Source organism: Lissotriton vulgaris, chromosome 6 (genome assembly GCF_964263255.1).
Source record: "Lissotriton vulgaris chromosome 6, aLisVul1.2, whole genome shotgun sequence".
Classification (NCBI taxonomy): domain Eukaryota; kingdom Metazoa; phylum Chordata; class Amphibia; order Caudata; family Salamandridae; genus Lissotriton; species Lissotriton vulgaris.
In genome coordinates, this window is record NC_141694.1 from 685,821,675 (window position 1) to 685,841,344 (window position 19,670).

The 19,670-nt window shown below is 45.1% G+C and overlaps 1 protein-coding gene across 1 annotated transcript in view; it reads left to right on the forward strand.

Annotated features, from left to right (window-relative positions):
- The window catches only part of ASCC3 (activating signal cointegrator 1 complex subunit 3), a 2,217,780-nt gene that overhangs the window by 625,573 nt on the left and 1,572,537 nt on the right, over nt 1-19,670 (forward strand). Inside the window, exons 9-10 of the mRNA XM_086926668.1 lie at nt 18,252-18,452; nt 18,906-19,046. Coding sequence (XP_086782794.1) covers nt 18,252-18,452; nt 18,906-19,046 — 342 coding nt within the window. The remainder of the gene's footprint in view (nt 1-18,251; nt 18,453-18,905; nt 19,047-19,670) is intronic.

A 19,670-nucleotide genomic window follows, 5' to 3' on the forward strand; every position in this document is an offset into this window, starting at 1 on the left:
ATGGTACACTGAAAGTGAGAGATGTGAATTTATCTTTAAACTTAAAAGGGCAGTGTTAATACAGGCTACTATTCCAATTTACTGAACTGAGTGGATACCTAAAAAATCAATAACTTGACACATCATGTGAGGTTTGCCAGAGGTTTCTCCTCTTTTGGGCAGAGAGCAAGGCTAGCAGTAACAACAACAGAACCCTCTGTTTAAGCATTACCAAGGTTGTGGCAAGAGTAGAATCTGAGCCTTACCTTTCCCTCCCTCCTCCTCTTCTTCCCTAGCTACGGAACGGAAGCAGCAACGGTTCCCTTTTGTCTGAGCACATGGTGCCAGTTGAAGGACAAGCATTCTCCTTTCCACACGCCTGGAAGACCATGTCTTTAGACCAATGAGTCTTGCAGATTGTGCAAAGAGTGTATGCTCTACCCTTTCAACAGGCCCCTACATGTATTCCCCCCATCGTCTTCCCTCCCTCCTGCAGGCTATTTACGGATTCTTTAGCAGAAGGTAGAGATCTTACTCCAGAAAAGGCAGTGTAATTGGTGTCAGAACAGGGACGAGGCCTGAGGTGCTACTGCTGATACTTCCTGTAAAAAAGAAGAGCAGCAGTCTTAATCTGATCCTAGACCTCAGGGTCTCGAACTGGTGGAAAAATTCAAGATTCTGTCACTGGCGCAGGTGTTCCTAGCACTGAAAGCGGAACATTGGATGAGGTCTATCAATGTACAGGACACGTATTTACACATACCGATTTTGCGGGCGGACAAGAAGTACCTATGCTTCATAGTGGTATCTATGAATTACCGGTTTGTGGTCCTCTTGTTCGGTTGAACTTTTCCTCCATGAGTCTTCACAAAGGTTATGGTGGTGGTCACCACCCATCTCAGAGGACCAGGGATCCCAGTGTTTCCATATTTAGACAGCTGGTTATTCATGCCAGTTCTCCAGAGATGGTGTTACATCACCTACTGTTGAAAGCGTAATTGCTGTAGGGCCAGGGCTTTTCCATCAAGATGCCCAAGTCTCACCTTGAGCCATCTCAGCGCATCCTGTTCATTGGGGCTGTACTGAGTTCTGCATCGAATTGAGCGTTTCCACCCTCCTCAGAGTATTTCTGATATTTTGGCTATGATTCGGCTGCTTTAGATTTTGAGCATGCGTTCCATTCCCTATGATTTTACTCCTGATAGGTGTGCTGGGTTCCTGCATCCAACTGTCCATTCCTGAATGCTGGTATGAGGGCTCTCCGGTGGTGTCTCTGTAAGCAGTGGTTCCAACATGGCTGAGATCTCTCACACTCTATAGTGATTTCGGAGAAGCCTCTATGGATTTTACCTGGTTGAGTATGGAGGAAATCTTAGTTCAAGGGACTACATTGGTAATGGATGTTTGCACTGTAGGTTGGGGAGGGCATCTGGACATTTGAAGCCTTTGGTGTCCTGAAGAACAGATTTTACATATCAATATGTTGAAGCTGCAAGCTATCTGGCTGACTCTCAGGCTTTCTGCCATCTCTTCACGGCTAGTCTGTCCAGATCTTCAAAGACAATATGACTACCGTTTGGTATGTAAACAAGCAGGGAGGAGTAGGATTTCATCCTCTCTGATGAGTAGGAGTATGGCACTTGGGCGCAGTGGCACCAGATCTGGTTGGTTGCAAACCATCGGATCAGTTCTCTTAATGTCGGAGCCGACAACCTGAGTTGGATTCACCTTGCCCACCACGAGTAGCCACTTCATTCAAACGTGGTCTAGAACAACTTCACCTTTCCAGAACACCTGAGGTGGACCTATTTGCACCTTGCAGCAATGACAATGGTCCTGCCTTCTGTGCTTTCCAGTAATGGTTGCATGGAACATTGTGGGACTCTTTTCAGTTGAAGTGGCGGTCCAACTACACTACACAATTCCTCCCATACCCTTGATTTCTTGGTTACTAAGGAAGATTCAGCTAGATCAGGTCCAAGTCAACTTAATAGTCCCAGACTGGCCCACAAGGGTGGGGTATGCAGACCAAGCGCACCTCTGTCCTTTGAGTTCCTCTGCCTCTCTCCATCTGCCTCATGGACGGGCCTCTTCTGTTAATTGAAGGGGCAGGTTCTGCACCACAGTCTCCAGAGTCTCCACCCACATGCTACGCGAAACCAGCCTTGCATCGCTTGCGTTTCGGTTCAGGGAGGGATCTGGCCTGGCAGTGCAGGCTGGACTGTTGCGATAGGAGTAGGCTCACAACTGATTTGCATATGGCTGGGTCCAAACTGAGTGGTGTGGTATACAAAAGAACTATGAGTTGGTATGCTACCTCTAAGCAATTGCCAATGGTTTGACTTATTACAAGCATTCCTCCTGTCACCTTTCATCAGTTTGAAGTCATGCCCTAAATTAACAGCGGTATGCCCCGACCTCGGTCCTTTGCTCATTGTGCCACTGGAACCAAGCTACACCAGACTGAAGAGGTCCAAACCGGTCTTGGATTGCTTGTATTCTGGTTCTTGGAGGTCCTGGCTTGGCTGTTCGTGGTGGACTCCTCTGAATGGAGTAGGGTCAAGACTGACTTAAATATGGCTGCGTCCAAATTGAGGTGGCATGGTGGGCAAAAGAATGATGGGTTAAAATGCTATGCCGAACGACTTGCAATGATTAGACTTATTGCATGCATTTCTCCCATCACCTTTTGTGTGCTGTCTGATGGATACTCGGTCTAACAGCAGATTCCTCAACAAGCCTACCCACCTCCCCCTTATGAAGAGTGTTTTCCTACTAGAATCATTCTAATAATGTTCCAAGTTTATATTTTGCACTGCACCGTGCTGATAAGATGTTGATCTCATCCTGTTCTCTGCAATGTACGAAGGATAGTTTCCATCACAGAGATGGAGCCGACTCCCCCTAAGGACACGTAGAACTATTGAAAGGTTTCTGGTTCCAGCCTGAAGCCTGGTATATGCAAAAGGTTTCGAATCTGCAAGTAGATAAGAGCATCTACAAGAAAGATTGTTACCAAAAGTAAGAAACCTTTTTAGGTTTCGCCTGCCGAAGGCTGCGCTCTGCGCAGCTTTTCGGCGCAGGCGAAATCTATTGTTTACAATATGGGCTTCAGGAACGTCCCCCGGCTCCCATTGGCTAGCTCCATAAATGGAGGCTAGCCATTGGGAGCCGGATCTGCCCATCAAGGCCGGACCAGATTCGGGGGCGTTCCCGTGATTTTTTCACTCTCCGCCTCTGCGATGTCGTCATCGCGGCGGTGGGCGGAGTTTCGTTTTTTTTTTATTCGTTTGTATTCGTCATTTCATGCCGGCCACGGCCGGTGGAAGAAGTCCAGGTGAGTGTTTTTTTTAAAAAAATTCTTCCCGCCCCCCCCTTCCGCTGTCCGTGTGTCCGTTCCGCCCCCCTCCCCGTGTGTCCGTTCCGCCCCCCTCCCCGTGTGCCCGTTCCCGCCCCCCCTCCCCTTTCACTCTCCACAACTCGATATTCGTTCACGGAGAGCAGTCTAGCACTGGTTTAAAAAGAGATCGCTTTCGGTTTTGCGATGGCTGTACAGGCTCATTGTATTCCACACGCATGCACATACCACAGCCTCTGACGACAGCTGTGCTCTCTAAAATGCAGCCCGTACACCTTCCTTCGACTGCCGCTCGTCCTGCGCCAGACGCTGCAGTGGGCGTCAAAAGGCACGTTTTTGGCAGCGCAGCTTGAAGGCCGGCCCGCACCTCTATGCCACACCCGCCGCCTTTTGAATAAGTCAGAGCAGAGCATGAAATTGAGGTGAAGGCACTCCCGGGTGTGTTTCCTACTCCCCGGCTCTTTTCGTTCCTTCTCAGCCCGTTCCCTTTGTAGTCTGGATTCCTCTCCCTTCCCTCTGCCTTCCCGGCACTCTCTGCTGTTCCTTTGCCCCTGTGCCCACACTTACCATCTGCGAGAAGATCGCCAGCTTTGTGGTGTAAGGCAGGAAGGCGCTGTAGTTGGGGGCGGCCCTGTAGGGCACGTGAGCGTTGTACATGCCCAGTACCGAGGCGGTGAGGGCAGCCGGGCTGCTGGCTCCCAGCTCGCTGCCTCCACCCGCCCGGGCTCCCGATGCTGCGGTGGCGGCTGCAGCCAGGAGTCCCTGGCACTCCCCTGTCGCGTAGACTGCTCCTGGGCAGGCGCTCAGGTACTGCGGGTAGCCCAACTGCGGGAAGGATATGCTGCCCTCATTCCCTGGTGGGGCGGCAGGCAGGCTGCACCCCTCTCCTCCTAAGTCCTCTAGCCCGAGAGCGTGATCTGTGGGAGGGGTGCGCAGAGCACAAGGTGCGCAACTGACACTACTGGAGCTTTTGTGTCTGAAGGAACAGAGGCTGGCCATGTGCGTGAGAGATAGATTGTGAGAGAGTCAGAAAAAGAGACAGCAAGAATGTGAGCGTGACCAGCAGTCTATTCTTGATAGAGAGAGTGGAAGAAGCAATGTGTCTGTCTGACAGAAAAACAAAGTTATAACTGTGTGTGTAAGGAAGGATTTACTGTGTGGAATAGTTTGTAAAATGTGAAGTGTGTGTGAAACCGATAGTTTCTTTGAGAGAGAAATGGTGGCTTGGGGTTGGGAGAGCATGTGTGTGTTAAACAGAGAGGGTGTCTGCTTGTGATAGTGTCTATATGCCAGAATGGAAGTGTGTGGTGAAGAGAGGTAATGAGAGTGGGTGAGAGACAGCTGTGGATTGTCTGTGGAAAGAGACGGAGAGCGAGTTGCCTAGTAAGTGCTCATTCTACACATGAATAATCTACCTAACACGACCATGTCCTGTGTAGACGTCCAAATCTTCCCTACGTTCTGTCTGTTTACCTCACCCCCAACCCTGTGTGAGTGTAGCCCTGTCCCCTCCACGCACCACTCCCGCCTCTGAGTGGTCGTCTTCAGCTGCTCTGTGTATTTAATACGGACGCCTCAACCCCACCCCTCCCAGACGTTCTATGACGACTTGTCAACACGATTTTACATCTGTCCAACATGGAGGTTTCGCTGTTCTGCAAGCCTTCTAGTGTCCTTTTTAATAGGGACTAAAATCTGCTTCTCTCCTTCGTCCCTCTTGTCCAGCAGCGGCAGGGACTCAACCCTGGCCAAGTAGAGGCCCCAGCGCCTCGCCACCTCCACAGGCCCCTCAAGGAGCTAAAGGCACCAGTGAAGGATGGGCACGCTTCTCTGTTGGGTTTGGATGGAGATCCGAGGAGGTGCTGGTTCCTCAGTCTGTAATTAGCGATCATCTCTTCATGCACTAATGCATGGGTCAAGGAACACGGCGACCCCTGCCTGAGAGAGCGTGTTTGAATGGCCACATTTGCATATGAGCGTGTTAACAGGGTCTGTCTCCAACCGCACAAACCACATGAGTGGGGGTTGCATGATTTTGCACAAACCTGCTTGGGCGCCGGGACTCGGGCGGAAGGAGAGGCAGAGACTGCAGAATGCTAGGGAGTGCAGAGTGACTGCAGAGTGCTAGGGATTGCAGAGTGACTAGGGAGTGCAGAGTGACTGCAGAATGCTAGGGAGTGCAGAGTGACTAGGGAGTGCAGAGTGACTAGGGGGTGCAGAGTGACTGCAGAGTGACTGGAGAGATTAAGCTAATGGCAATGTAAATGACAATGCCATTTATTTATCTGTTTTCAAAACCAACACATAAATACAAATTTTGTCATTTACAATGCCAATAGCTCTAACTTTTCCAAAGGCGAAACCATTGCATTGTAAATGCTTGTTTTTGTTTGGCCTCCTCTTCCTGGCCTTCCACGAAAAAGCCTACGCCTTTGTGCTGTAGCACCTTATGAGTTCTATGGGGGTTACCCAAAAACTGCCATATTAGGTTAGAGAATAAGCGCTCTGAAGTGGCCTCTGGTACCTTATAAAAAATTGCGCATAACATACCCCATTGGCTCTTTGCACATTTATATCTTTTATAGGCCTTTGTTGTTTTTTTGGTGAAATTCTTCATGCAGGGCAGGACATGCATCCTTCCAGTGAAACACTAAAGCAAGTTGTGTTAGTTTGTGTTCCTGGCACTGAATTATATCACCATGCTCTTCATTTGTCCAATGTGGCATGGTAATAAGACTGGATTCTCGATGAATTGGTCTGCCTTTTCTTGACTTTTCTGCACTACACGGATGCCTTCTAAGCTCTATGGGGGATTTTTCAATTGTGTACAATCTGGCAGCAGTGGCTGTTGCTAGTATATTTGTGTATGTTTAATTTGCTGCAGTGCCTTATATGGGGTGTAACGTCGGATAGTGTTGTACTTTCTGAAAAATATTTACAGATGTTTTTGTGGGGGAGTGCTCCACTCATTTGCAGATGGGTCAGAACTCTTGGGCTTCATCTTAAATTGTATCTTGAGCTGCTCGTGATATTATATTACATTCTCAAATGTGAAACCCTTGAGTGAGGGCGGGAATTGGATGTTTAAAGTTCCATTTTCACATGAACATGTCCAGATTACCCCTGAAAACACGTAAAATTGCTCTAAACAAGGCCTGTCAGAGTAAGACCATTAGGCCCATGCCAGAGTTTCAAGTTAACCCTTGATTCTGAATGATCTCCACCCAGATAAACTATACATTTATCGTATATGGATAGCCTTAAAATTTGGCATGCATCTGACAGTCCTGTAAATCTCGCCTCAGGATATACATAACTCGCAATAAGGTGTTAGCTATGTTTGAGTAATTACCGCCCCTCTGTCTTGCAGTGTGTTATTTTTTTCGCCTCATAGTGCAGATTTTTTAATTTGGTTTTTTGGGGGGCTTATTATTCCATTACCATCACAGGAAAATGGCGGCAGTTTTTATTTTTATTTTTGGGGTTTTTTTTTCTCCATGTGTCTTGAGGTGTTGAAGTTGGGTGTTATCCTTGTGTTTCAAAGCCAGTGCCTCATTTGAGAGTAGGCTGCCTTTAAAAAAAAAAAAAGAGTAGGTGAAAGGACAAATTAACGCCTGCTCAACCGCATGAAAGATTCGCGGGATCCCCCGTTTGCCAATCACTTTAGAGCTGCGAGTTGTCTGCGCGTGGGACAAATGGCCACTGTTGTTAGCAGCATGGATGCCCTGGATTCATTAGTAATCGGAATAAAGATTGCACTCTTTTGGCAGTTTCCGGAGGCCCATTTGTGATTCGGCACTAAATCTTTTAAAGTGCACATCACCGACTGCGGCCTGCTCTAGTGATAGATTGCTGATGCCTCAATGGGTCTTGAAATGTAAAACAGCTGTATTCAATTAGCCAGAAAGTTTTTACCTGATGCGTCTAATTGGGTATCTGGAGTGGAAGTGTATTTGTTTTGGCAGGGTAATGCTATACTGTTAATTTAGGTGACGTGCATTTGTATATTGTTACACTTGTAGGCACCGTTAATTATACCTACAGTAAGCCCTTAAAACGAAACGCACTTTGTTGAGAGATTGTACCCAGTGCCGTGCACGTCACACGAGGTGCCAAACGTGAAATATAATTAAAAAAAAGAGTTTTTTCAGTGAGTGCCCAAGCTATATGGAAGTCCGTTTTTTATACACTGGTCTTTTGTGAATATCATGGACATATTGGGCTGTTCTTGATGCTGTTTGATAAAGCCTCCTAAAATGATGCTCAGTTTTTTTATATACATAAGTTTTACTGTATAAGGCCTCCTTTCCAGTGGCTGGAGGCCTGCATGGGCGTTGGGACGAGCTGAGCAGAAAATGTGCACGCTGGACCAGTGGCATAGCGTGTGGGGGGCACAGGGGCGGTTGCCCCGGGCGCAAAATTCTTAAAACATTTTTAGGAGCGCAACATTTTAAAAGAAAAGTGGAAGGATACTTGCCTTGTCCCGAGGCCGGCAACCCACGCTACGCCACTGCGCTGGAGGTATTACTTCACAGCTCTTGTCCTTCATAACAGCAGCAGTGCCCAAGTTAAAACTGCATGTGTGATGGGTTTGGGCCATCAAACATGCATATTTTACGCCTTTTAGCTTTGGTGTGACAGCACAGTTGGCTCCAGTACCTGGTGTTACCAATTTCTTAAAATGTATATAGTGTAATTTTGTTTTACCCAATGTATTCGTCTCACTTCATGCTGTTGACTGTTTGAAGTATCGGTCATCTTCCCATGGAGTACTTGCATTGCATTGCACGAGGGACTATTTAACATCTCAAAAGCAGACTGAATTATCGGACATGAAATACTTTATTTCATAGATGGGTTGTATACTGAAAGCAATCTTTTTTTCAGGGCAGAAGATTTTCAAATGTGTAGTCTGGACTCCTAATGTAAGCCACATCTATTGGCTTTGTCAGTATTTGTTTATGGTTGGGTCTGCTAAGTTATTTTATCTGTTGGTACAGAAATTGTGGCTCAGAGGACTCTGCTTTTTCTATTTGGTTCTCTCTTTCTGCCTGTTAGCCTTTGCATCTAGACAAAATGTAAAACAAAGTGAAAAAAATAAAAAATAACGTGTTTTTAGAGCAAGACTAGGAAATATTTATAATCTGCACTAAAAGAGAGGTTGGATCAAAAGTAACAAGGTAAAAGAAGGCCAATAGATACGAGGTAAGGGATCACAACGATGAGAATAATGAGGCTGAGAATGATTTGTGATAAAAGAGTAATGTATAATGACAGAGTACAGATTAAAGCTTTGCATTCACATAGGAAACAGTAATACTTGACATATGAATGCAGTGAGGTGCATCAGTGTTTCTTATTGGCATTCTCTTTGTACCAAGGTCGCTTTGTGCTGTCTTTCTGATCAATTTAAGTTATACCCACTGGCAGATCTTCACTTTAAGCAAAGTGGCATAAGAAAAGATAGGGTTTGACATTTTAGACAAAAGTTTAATAGAAATATTAGAGTAGAGTGGAGTGGTGTAGACTGAAGTAAAGTGTCGTAGAGTGGAGTGCCATAGAGTGAAGTAGTGTTGTGGAGTGGCATATAGTGCGGTGGAGTGGCGTAGAATGGAGTAAAGTGGGGTGGAGTGGCATGAAGTCGCGAATACCTACCTTCCTCCCATTTAAGTATTATGTCTTCTGCTAATGTATTGTAACTCCTGCCTGTTAAGTTCTCTGTACTGCTTCTGTGGCTGTGCTCTGTCCAGCGCTGGGGTTGCACAGATTAGTCGGGTGGGTTGAGTATTTGGCTAAGATGCCCTGCTTTAGCAGTCCTCTCTGCTTCCCCACTCTCCTGGGCCTTGCCTCCTCTGATGGAGTGCACTGCAGTTGTGTGGGCTGGCACTAAGCAGGCAGGTGAAAGTATCACTGCTGGAAACTGTAGACTTAATTGGTTCATAAAGCTGTCAGGTACCTTTGTGTGCATTACTGTACACTGATTCAAAGATCCACGGTTGGTTCCTGTTTTCTTTGGCAGTTTGCTGTTTCTTTGTATGTTTACTTTCAGTAATCGCCATTATATAATGAGCCGGAAGGCCTCTTTGTTTCTTGAGGCGCAGATGCAGTTTCTTGAATTGGCCCTCAGTGCATGTGCTTAGAGGAGCCCTTTCCAGCAGGGCGATTCTCTAATCTCTCACTATATATGCATGACCTCTTGGCATCTCTGTACCTCCATTCGAGCGCTTCTGGGACTGCACCGAGGCACAACCCGCAATGATGGACAAGGTTAGATCAGCATTACACCGAGAAACAGGCGCAAAGCCCGAAATAAAGACGGGACATTAATATCTCTGGCAGCAAACCACCCCTGGCGCTGCAGTGTATCAACTCCGCGGTTAGGGGCGTACTGAGGCCTTCCCGCCATCCCCACTGTGTACTTTCTTTCAGTAGCAGTGTTGCCTTAGAGCCTATCTGCATCTCCTTGTGGCTGCGGTATTGAAAAATATTGTTTAATTCGGAATTTACAATTCCTCGCCTGGGTCTTTAAAGGTTCATGCTTTCCCCGTGTTGGTGGAGAGGGTGGAAGGGCCCAAAGAGCATGGGGCTGCCGATTGTACGTGTCCTTATTTACACCCATCCCTTCTGCATCACTCCCCTCAGATTTCAAAGTAGCAAATCTTGTCAGAGCTGTCTTATATGTCCCCTCCTCGGGTACCGCTGCCTGTCTGCCAGAACTGGTGACTCCACTTGAAGATGGGAACAAATTAATAGTAAACAATCTGCCTTTCACGGACAGAAGTCCGCACAGAGCTAGCCAGAGATTGGTTTTAAAAGCATTTTATTTAGATTACGTGAATGAAGCAAATTAATTGAATCCATCATATGGAAAGAACTAATGTGCTATTTTCAAGATCTGATTGCCTCACTAAATGTAAAAAAAATATATAACTTTTTAATCAAAAATCAGTTTTTTTGGAGTAAACATTTTACTCTGCCTGCTCTGATATAACTGCTCCTACAATTGGAGCCATCATATGCCCACATAACTGTGACATACGGTTCGAAAATGATATTTTTATGACAGATCGGACAAATCTAACTGCATTCTTTCCTTCACTCCTTGTGCGTGAGAATAACCCCCGGCTGTAAGATTTGCCGCCGATCCTGTGCTCCTTGAACTTTGTTTGGGTCTAAAGATAGCAGATGACTATGATTTTGGGGGCAGCTGCTCCCATCTCCGGTTTCCTTTTACAAGCAGTTAAAAAACAGTAGTTGTATTTCGGCTGATTCACTCTATATGAACCAAGACTTAACTCCCGTAATACATTAGAGTTCCTCAATAACACTTTGGGCTTCAACCCGGTGTCCCCAGTGACATGGAGTCATTTCAAAAACCCCATAAAAAGATTCAGATGATGGGACAGCATGACAAGCTGCGTTTGGGCTGTGAATCTCATTGGAAGAGGCACATTGCTTTAGCACGGTGACAGGAGTACGTCCACCAGCCCAGAATGGAGAAAGCTGAGGATGGGCTGGTGGTTTGCGGTGCTCAGCACCGGCACTTAATCATCAACATCGGCACTTTTCATGAGCACCAGTTAAGGACACGTTTATATATGGTAGGCATTAAGTGATTTGCCCAGAATCACAGGATGTTGAGCCGAGCCGAGACTCAAACCTAGTTCCCCAGCTCTGAAGTCAGTAGCTCTGGCCCTTACGCCACATCCTCTCCTCACTTTCATGGTTAGTAGTTGCTTCTGTTTTAGGCGGCGCTAACATGCAAAATGGGCTGATGCAAGCTGCCTCCTGACGAGAGCTCCGGGACGTAGGTTTAATATTTTTTTTACAAATTAACCACTGGCTGCTTACAAATCAGACTAGTACGCAAAACCGTATCTGCATGCTGAAAATAAACATCCCTCAGAGGGGCAACACGTTGTGGGTAGGTTATAACACATACGCCCTGCCTCGACTCCTGATGTCATGCTTCTAGCCAAAAACAAAGCCGAAACCTCCCTGGACGCCAGGAGTGGGAAAGTCACTGTGGATGTAGCACTTCTCCGCCCACACCTGCGTAATGTGTTAGGTGGGGCGAGTGCCTGATCTGGAGAAGCTGTCCTGGGGATCAATACCAAGGGGGCACGATTGATAACCACCTCCAAAGTTCTGGTAGACAGGGCTGAAAATACAGAAAATAGATGAGAAGAAACAATCTCCATATTCAGGCATTCGCAGGTGCTCTGAAGAAATCCTTCCTGAATGGTTCCTTTAGTGATGAACTTCTTGGAGTGCTTTTTGATACTAAGGGATCATGGTGAGTGGCCATAGTAGTTAAAAAGAATGTCACATTTGCAGTCACTAAAACATGGATCGATTCCCAACAGAGTTATTTAGGGATCACCATTAAATTATATAGTCAGGCCTACACGTTTTTCAATGTATATGTCCCACAGTGTCAATCATGGGATGTAGAGGACTGGATGATCCGATGGCTGCTGGGGATGCCACTGTCAGTCCATATTCTGGTTGTGCTTTAATGATGTCTGTCATCACTTCAGAGGTAGATAAGTCCACAGGAAGAAGTAACATGGGTCACGCTTTGATGACTCTGGTGAAATCTACTCACTGGTTTCGGCTTTTCGATGTCTGATGCCTTCTCCATGGTAGAGAACAGCACTATGCTTATTACTCATGGTTCATTTTTTAGGCTCGACTACCTTTTCGTTCCAGGAACTGCGATTCCCCATATTGATGCAGCGGAGTACTTGGCACAAAGGATTTCCGACCACTCACCCCTCTCCTTAAATAATAGGTAATGGGCGACGTGACAGTAATCTCATATGGCGATTGAACATATGTTAATTAAGAGGGCTTGCTTAAGGAGGCACACTGACAGTGTGCAACCTTTTAGTGTGCACGCTGTCTGTGCACCTCCTAAGGGCCTGTTTGTCTCTGCGCCAGCATCAGTATTATGGTGCGGGGCAGAGGCAAAGCAATTCCCTCATTTGTATGGGGCCACAGCCCCATGCAAACAAGGGAACACCTTCTGAAGATAGTGCTGGCGCTCCTTGTGCTCCAGCGCTGTCGGTATTACAGAGGCCCTGCACAAGCATCTATAATATCATAGTGCCCCCGGGGTGCGGAAGCATGTATATGCCTCCTACAGCTGTCTAACAGCTATGCAGTAGCACATGGTAAGATGTGCCCCACAAAATTAGGGGCAGGAACATAATGTTGTTGAGCCCTCCTTGCCCAGGGCCGGACTGGTAACAAACCAGCCCTGGTAATACAGCTGTACCGGCCCCAGGGGTGGGGTGAGGTGAGATGGGAGGGGTTGAGATGCACTGCTGTGCTGCTTCAGCACTGCTGCCGGCCGCTCTAGCACTGCAGCCGCTTTAGCACTGTGGCCGCTTTTGTTACAGGGGCCCGAATTTCCCCACTGCTTGAAAACAGGCCCCACTTTTCCGGCCCACCAGGGAAATGCCCAGTGCCTGCTGCAGCCAATCCAGCCCTGTCCTTGCCTTTGCATGACCTCTCAGTCTAGGGCTTTTCTCCAGTCTTGGATTCCTCTTTACTCTTTATCTTTTTGTTTATTCTTCTTACCAGCTGTGGGTTGGTTACCCCTCTCCTGGGCTATACCGTCTCCTTAAACTAAAGATTTGGTGAAAATAGACCGTAAATTCAATGGAAGAAAAAGTAGTTTTAGCTAACCTTTAGGTGGACGAAAGTGGCATTAGTTAAAATAACATAATGGGTCTGAAAATTATTGAGAGAAACCTTAATAGGCAAAAAGTCAAGCCATCTTGTATATGCACCCAGGATTTGGAGCAACAACCTCCATGTATTCATGTTACCATCACTCCCAAGTTGAGAAAAACACCAAAGACTTGTGTATTGTGTATTCAAGGGGCATTGACCAGTGATCCATATGGACCTCAAGCTCTTCTGGCATGCAAGTCTTAACAAAAAACAACCTTTTCCCTTACTCCACCTTACTTTTTTACACAGTCTTGAATTACTCCGGGTCCTATTGTCCAGATGTCCCCACTGAGAAGTACAGTGTTCAGTGCTATCAGTAACGTACGGCTCAACCACTTCAAACTCTGTTTTTTGGTGCACATATGGGAAACATGGTCGACAGAAGGTGGGAGGACCAGTAGAATACAGAGTGAGGCGACCAAGCTCAGGGTGTATGTCACAGTGAGGCGACCAAAGGAGAATAACACAGCACACTGGTGAGATAGGAAAGATCCACTTATGTTTTCAGACTGATAAACAGAGAGAGGTGATACAGTACATACACGTATTTGAGCACATTGAGAGGTAGAAGAACATACATGGCAAGACGAAGCACACAAAAGTACAACCAGCATGAGGATGACAAACGTCTCTGGGACTAAGATGTGTCTCATAGGTCTTGCTTATGGGTGGCCCCTCAATTCTGAATAGCAGTTACTGGCTCCTTTGGAATTATGCAATCTGTGGGAACAACGTGGATCTGTTTAGTTTAATCAAACGATTTTGTCTGAAATGTCTCAGTAAATAACGGGGAAGAAGAGAACCTGACCCAGAAATTGAGATTCCCACAGTCATTTCTCCTTCCTCAGGGGAACCTTAGAGTTTCAGTTGTACTCAATGTTAAATCTGTTTTCTGGAGTAATTGGTTCAATCTTCATTGTTAATGTCGTGTAGGTAGGGGAACAGATGTAAGAGGAAAAAAACCTGCAGTGTTGGCTTTTTTAGTCGGTTATCATGCACCACTTATAAACTGACTGCCAACCTCGCCACCTGCTCATCTTCATCTTACTGCTTTTACATAAAAATAAACTTCAATTGTTTATATATAAACAGACAGCATCCTATCAAAAGCAGTGGGGACTTCATTGAGTGTTCTTCGGTACTACTTGTGTGCCAGGCACTAGCTCACAGCCCGATCTCACACATTTGCAATGCGTATCTGAGATGCTGCACTAGCCTCAGGCAGTGCAGCATGGCAGACAATGACACTTTAGGGCTTGCCCATCATGTGACCTCATGCCATATCATAAGTTTGTTTAGAGAAGGTGGGTCATCAACCTTCAGCCCTAACGGGGCCTGTGATTAGGTTTTGCACTACCTGTTTCATGGTGATGTGCATTCAGTGCTAGAACTGGAAAAAGATTGCTCTAGGATTTCATAAATTTCAGGGTCAAGGTATAGCAGCAGAAAGGTGGTGCTTCCACGAAGGGCAGAGTCCTGAAAAACTGAGTTTGATCAATGTACTCCTTTGGACTCGTACTTGCATCAATCCTGTGCATATGGTAAACCAGAATTGGCGGACGAGCTTTCTCCTACATCACTCCTAAAGCATAGAATGATCTGCCGTCACACATAAGAGCCTCCTCCTCACTTCTTTATTTCTGCAAGAAGCTGAAGACATGGCTTTTCGGGTAGTCCCACTAGGCCCTAGGTATGTCTAACACCTGCTCAGCACAAAGATACCCTCCTGGGTGATAGTGCGCTCTACAAATCTGCATAACATAATAAGATAACACATTAAAAAAAAATCTTATGCTTAAGTAATTGGCAACCAGGACAAATGTGACAGTATATTTGTTTTCTGTTACTGAATTGGCCATAAACAGACTACTTTTTAAAATATCATACAGGGTTAAGGCACCTGCTCTGGAGATCTTTGTCTACTCAGCAATTTCTAGGAGTTAACAAGGGTAAGATAAATCTGGTGGTTATGGCCCTTGCTGGACAGAGCTGTGTGTTTTCCCGCCAGTTTAACACATTGTAAAGTAGCATATAATGTTTATGAGCTTACTACAAAGTCTAACATGTGTCGCACAGACCATTGCCACTGGGCAGCTCCAGAGCATGTGGATCATGTTAGCATTTGACGAGTGGCATCCAGGGCATAGTGACGAGGAACCAAACATGTTATGTGCACTGTTTGGGGGGAAGTAGGCCCAATGAAGTATATTTTGTTGAATGTATTGAAATTTTGATTTTCTGGATACTTTCCTCAAATAATATAGGACTTTATCATATTTACTAGGTGTTAACTCTCGCCTTGTATTTCTCTCCCAGCATCTACACGTTGCCTGCAGTAGGTCTAGTGTGGTGTGCGCTAGAAAACCACACAATTAGCCTACGCCCATTGCCCATAACATGTATTGTGTGTACTAGTGGATGTTTGTCGGCAAACCCAATTCCTCTGTCAGTCTCCCTGACAGCCATCTTGCAGGTATGCTGCTAAATAGCGGTGCTCTAAATTGGATGTTCCCAGGCCCCCCTATCTACAGGCAGTTGTAGTTTCCTTAATGCCAACCCTTGTTCCAGATAAAAGTACCCAAAGGCATATGAAGAGCCTGAAAGGTGGCACTCTGGATATTTACCGGAAGGTTATGGAAGAAATACAGGAGGCGAGGGAGCATCACCATTTTAGTTAAAGAGAAACGACCCAGAACTGTGAGAGGCAGGTTGCTCCAGAATGTCATCTGGGGGCTCAGTGAGGATATGGCTCTTGTTAGGTTTCCATCAGTGAGATCTTGCATATCACTGTCTTCCCCTCCATGGCATTGGAATCTAGATGTTAGGCTCCAGGTAGCTCACAGCCAGGATGAGACTCCAATGAAGGAGGGCTGATGGCCCTTTAGGTGAGGCCTTTGTGTTGGACCCAACTGGGGCATACAGCGTTCACTTAGAGCATGTCATACATATGATCACGGAAGGGATAGTGTAAGTAGATGACCCATCTTGACCAGAAACTTTTGATGCAGGCAATATATTGCACAAAGCTACCTAAAAGATGATTGAAGGGAAGTGTGAGCACAATACTTAAAGCTCCTAAAAGCATGCAGTTGCTAAATACCCTTACTGGGACAGTGTCGTACTGAGTTCAATCCCAAGACAGTGTGTACATTGGAGTACAATTTCAATGGCAAGTGGGGTGAGCAGTGAACGTAGTCACTGTACAATATGTCTCTGGTTTCTTGTTAGAACAGTGATGTTTAGATCTGTCTCAATGCCTGATCATGTACCATCTCCTGTATGCAACTACCACAATATCCTCTCATTTGCTGACTAAAGCCAACTTAGTTGGCCATTTGTAGTCTTGTGGACCATGCGTGTCAAGAAACACACATTGTGTATTTCTTAGCACAAAGTAGAAGCAGCAGGATTCCAGAACAGACATATGTCTATTGAAATGTGTTATTAAATAGATGTTGTTTCGGACACATAGGACTCAACAAAGTACTCAGAGGGTCTTACAAAGTACTGTGCCGGACCTTGCCAATGAATTGCTAGTGGGGAACTATCAGAGCCAATTAGAGGTTATGACATTTAAATAGAGCAAATCTATTATTGGTTTGGCCTCGTAGTGCTTGAATGGAAGTCTTAACTAAAGTCTCACTGGAGTTTCGAAGCCTTCCTACAAGCAAAATGGGCCATGGCCATGGTGGAACTATAACCAAAGTAAAACATTGTGTGGAACGACAGTGCAAACAGCATTGGCAAAGCCAATAGGTCAACGCTTGCCTTGCAAAGGCGAGCCCTATTGGCTTTTACAGTGCTTGTGAACAATATAGTCCATTTACCTAGGCTTACACTATAAATTGAGCAGCCATTTGGTGTCTGACTGAGTTATTAGCTAAAACTGAGTTCTAATTTCAGTGACCCCCATTTCACCGCAACCCCAGCAAATGACTAGAATACAACTGCACATAATTTCACTTACACAGCAGACGTTGTGAATCAATAGCAATGCATATATGTTTTTTAACATGAGATTTTAAATCATGTAAATATATTTTGTTCTGTTGGATGACAGTTTAGGATTTCAATTGACATAAATTGTAGTCCTGACTACCTGCAAAAGAATTACAGTTACATTCATCTCTTACTATTATAGTGAGAGGTGTATAGAGTTTAAATAAAATTCTTTGCTCTGGGTCAGAAAATGTAGCAAACGGTTATGTATACCACTGATCAAAGAATCACTTCTTTAAATAATTTTGGATTCACTAAATTACACAGCAGTTCTTCTTCAGGGAAGATTCATTTAGGAGGTCCATAGATGCACATCTTCCTCGGAAATGAACCTCTTTCATTCTAGGAGTAGGTGAAATGTGGGCATTCCATGGGCTTATGATCAGATTGACAACTTTGTTTGCTGTTTTGATTGTTCTTTTTCTCATAAATGCACTCCACTGTTTTCCCAGCAGTGTGTTTGCTTAGGGTAGGACTTTAGAATATTTCATTAGTTCATTAGTTTTCGTTCAGTAATTCTGAATTTGTAATCAATTTATGGAAAATTGTGCTAGAAAGCGTACTATTTGACCTCATCTGAACTCCCCACGCACCTGAACCATTTTATGGAAAGCCAGGCTTGCTTCAGTTGCTTGGGAACATTTGAGGCAAGTATTTATGTCCCATCAACTTCACAGTTCATCAGCTCCCTCTGGAAATCTGAACCACTCATAGTTGGGGCCAGTGTGATGACAATTGGTGGAACCTCTGGAAATCTGAACCACTCATAGTTGGGGCCAGTGTGATGACAATTGGTGGAACAGAGAGGAGTGACCCTAGACACATTTTCGAACTTCAGAGTTGGCAACCAGGATTATTTACAGCTATTAGAGCGGGTAGGAGAGAGACCTGATCGAAGGAGCAAAGTATGATTCAGAATGGAGTTTAAAAACCTGTCTTGTGCTGCAAACAAGCACTTTTGTGAACTTGTTCTAAAAAAAAAATGTATGATATGTGCTCATTTAGGTTTGTTCTTTACCTTATATTTAATGTTGTCTGAAAAACTTCAACTATTTTCTTTCTTTTTTCTTTTATTTTAGTAGATTTTCTATTTTTTGTAGCCAATTGTGCTGCAAAATCTAAATGTTACAATTTTTACCTGTTTTTTAATTGATGTCATTTTAATTATTTGCAGTATGGACAAATGGTTTTTAAGGGAGTAAAGAAACTCAACCGCATCCAGTCAATTGTGTACGAAACGGCCTACAACACAAATGAGAACATGCTGATTTGCGCACCCACAGGGGCCGGCAAGACCAACATTGCCATGCTGACAGTTCTGCATGAGATCCGTCAGAATATTCAACAAGGAGTCATCAAAAAGGACGCTTTTAAGGTAACGTTGTTCAGGGCCAGTTGTCTTCACCAAGCCTAAAGGGGGTATGTTGTGCATTGTAAGTTTATGGTGAAATTAAAAAGTTTTCAAGGATACGCTACTTTCTCATGTTAATGAAGAATGGTGCTTAATTCAGCTCATTACTATTAAAGGGTTCCTTATTTGTGCGCTGAAAATCGCATTACCCAAGTGAAAAGTTATGAAAATACATTTAGCTTTGATGCAGATCCAATTTTCAAAGTGATGAGGCTATATAAACAAAATCCATTGTCCTCTAAACAGCTGCACACTTACCCAACAAAGATAACTGCTTACCATACATCACGATTAAGATTTCTCACCGTAAGCACCTCGAATCATATTTCACAATAAATTGTGATTTGTATTGGTTGCCACGAGACAAATGGCAACAAGGGCCTGCTCATTTATCACCTGTGTGTCCTTTCGGTGCAGGTTGTATATGTGGCTCCCATGAAAGCCCTGGCAGCTGAGATGACAAATTATTTCAGCAAGCGTCTGGAATGCCTGGGCATCACAGTGAAAGAGCTGACTGGGGACATGCAGTTGTCAAAAGGAGAGATTTTACGAACGCAGGTATGACTCCTTACCTTGCAATATTTTATTTTCTACTTGTTTTTCCCATTGTGCAATTTGCTTTAAAATCGCCGCTTGTGAGATGTAGTGTGTCAGTGTGAAGAACTCTATGTAGGCTCTTACCTTAATTGATTGATGGTTTCTATTTGCTATTGCGTGTGAAAGTATTGTGTAGGAAAATATGCAGTGTCTCTGTTGTGCAGTGGATTACCAAGCTTTGACAGCAGTGCCGTTTTCTAGGTGTGCTCACAGTTGCCACTGCCTGTTGTGTCTACTATAGCCTTTGAGCCAGTCGTAGTGGGCTCTAACGGCTACTAAAGGCCCACTCCAGCGTTAAAGGCCCGAGCCGAAGCCCTTTAATGGTCGGTAGAGCCCGATACAGAGGGCTCAAAGGCTATTAGAACATTCCGCCCTTAAAGGGTGGGCAGAATGTTCTAATTTGTGAAACAAAGGCCTCACTAAGCGAGGGAATTAAAATACCTTCGAGCTCCTTGAGGCCTTTTGTTCACAGCTGTGTACAAACATTGAAATATTAGAGCTCCGGGCTTCTCCCGGCCATTAGAAGCCCTGAGCACTCAGGGCTGGACTGGCCATAGAGGGCACTGGGCATTTTACCAGTGGGCT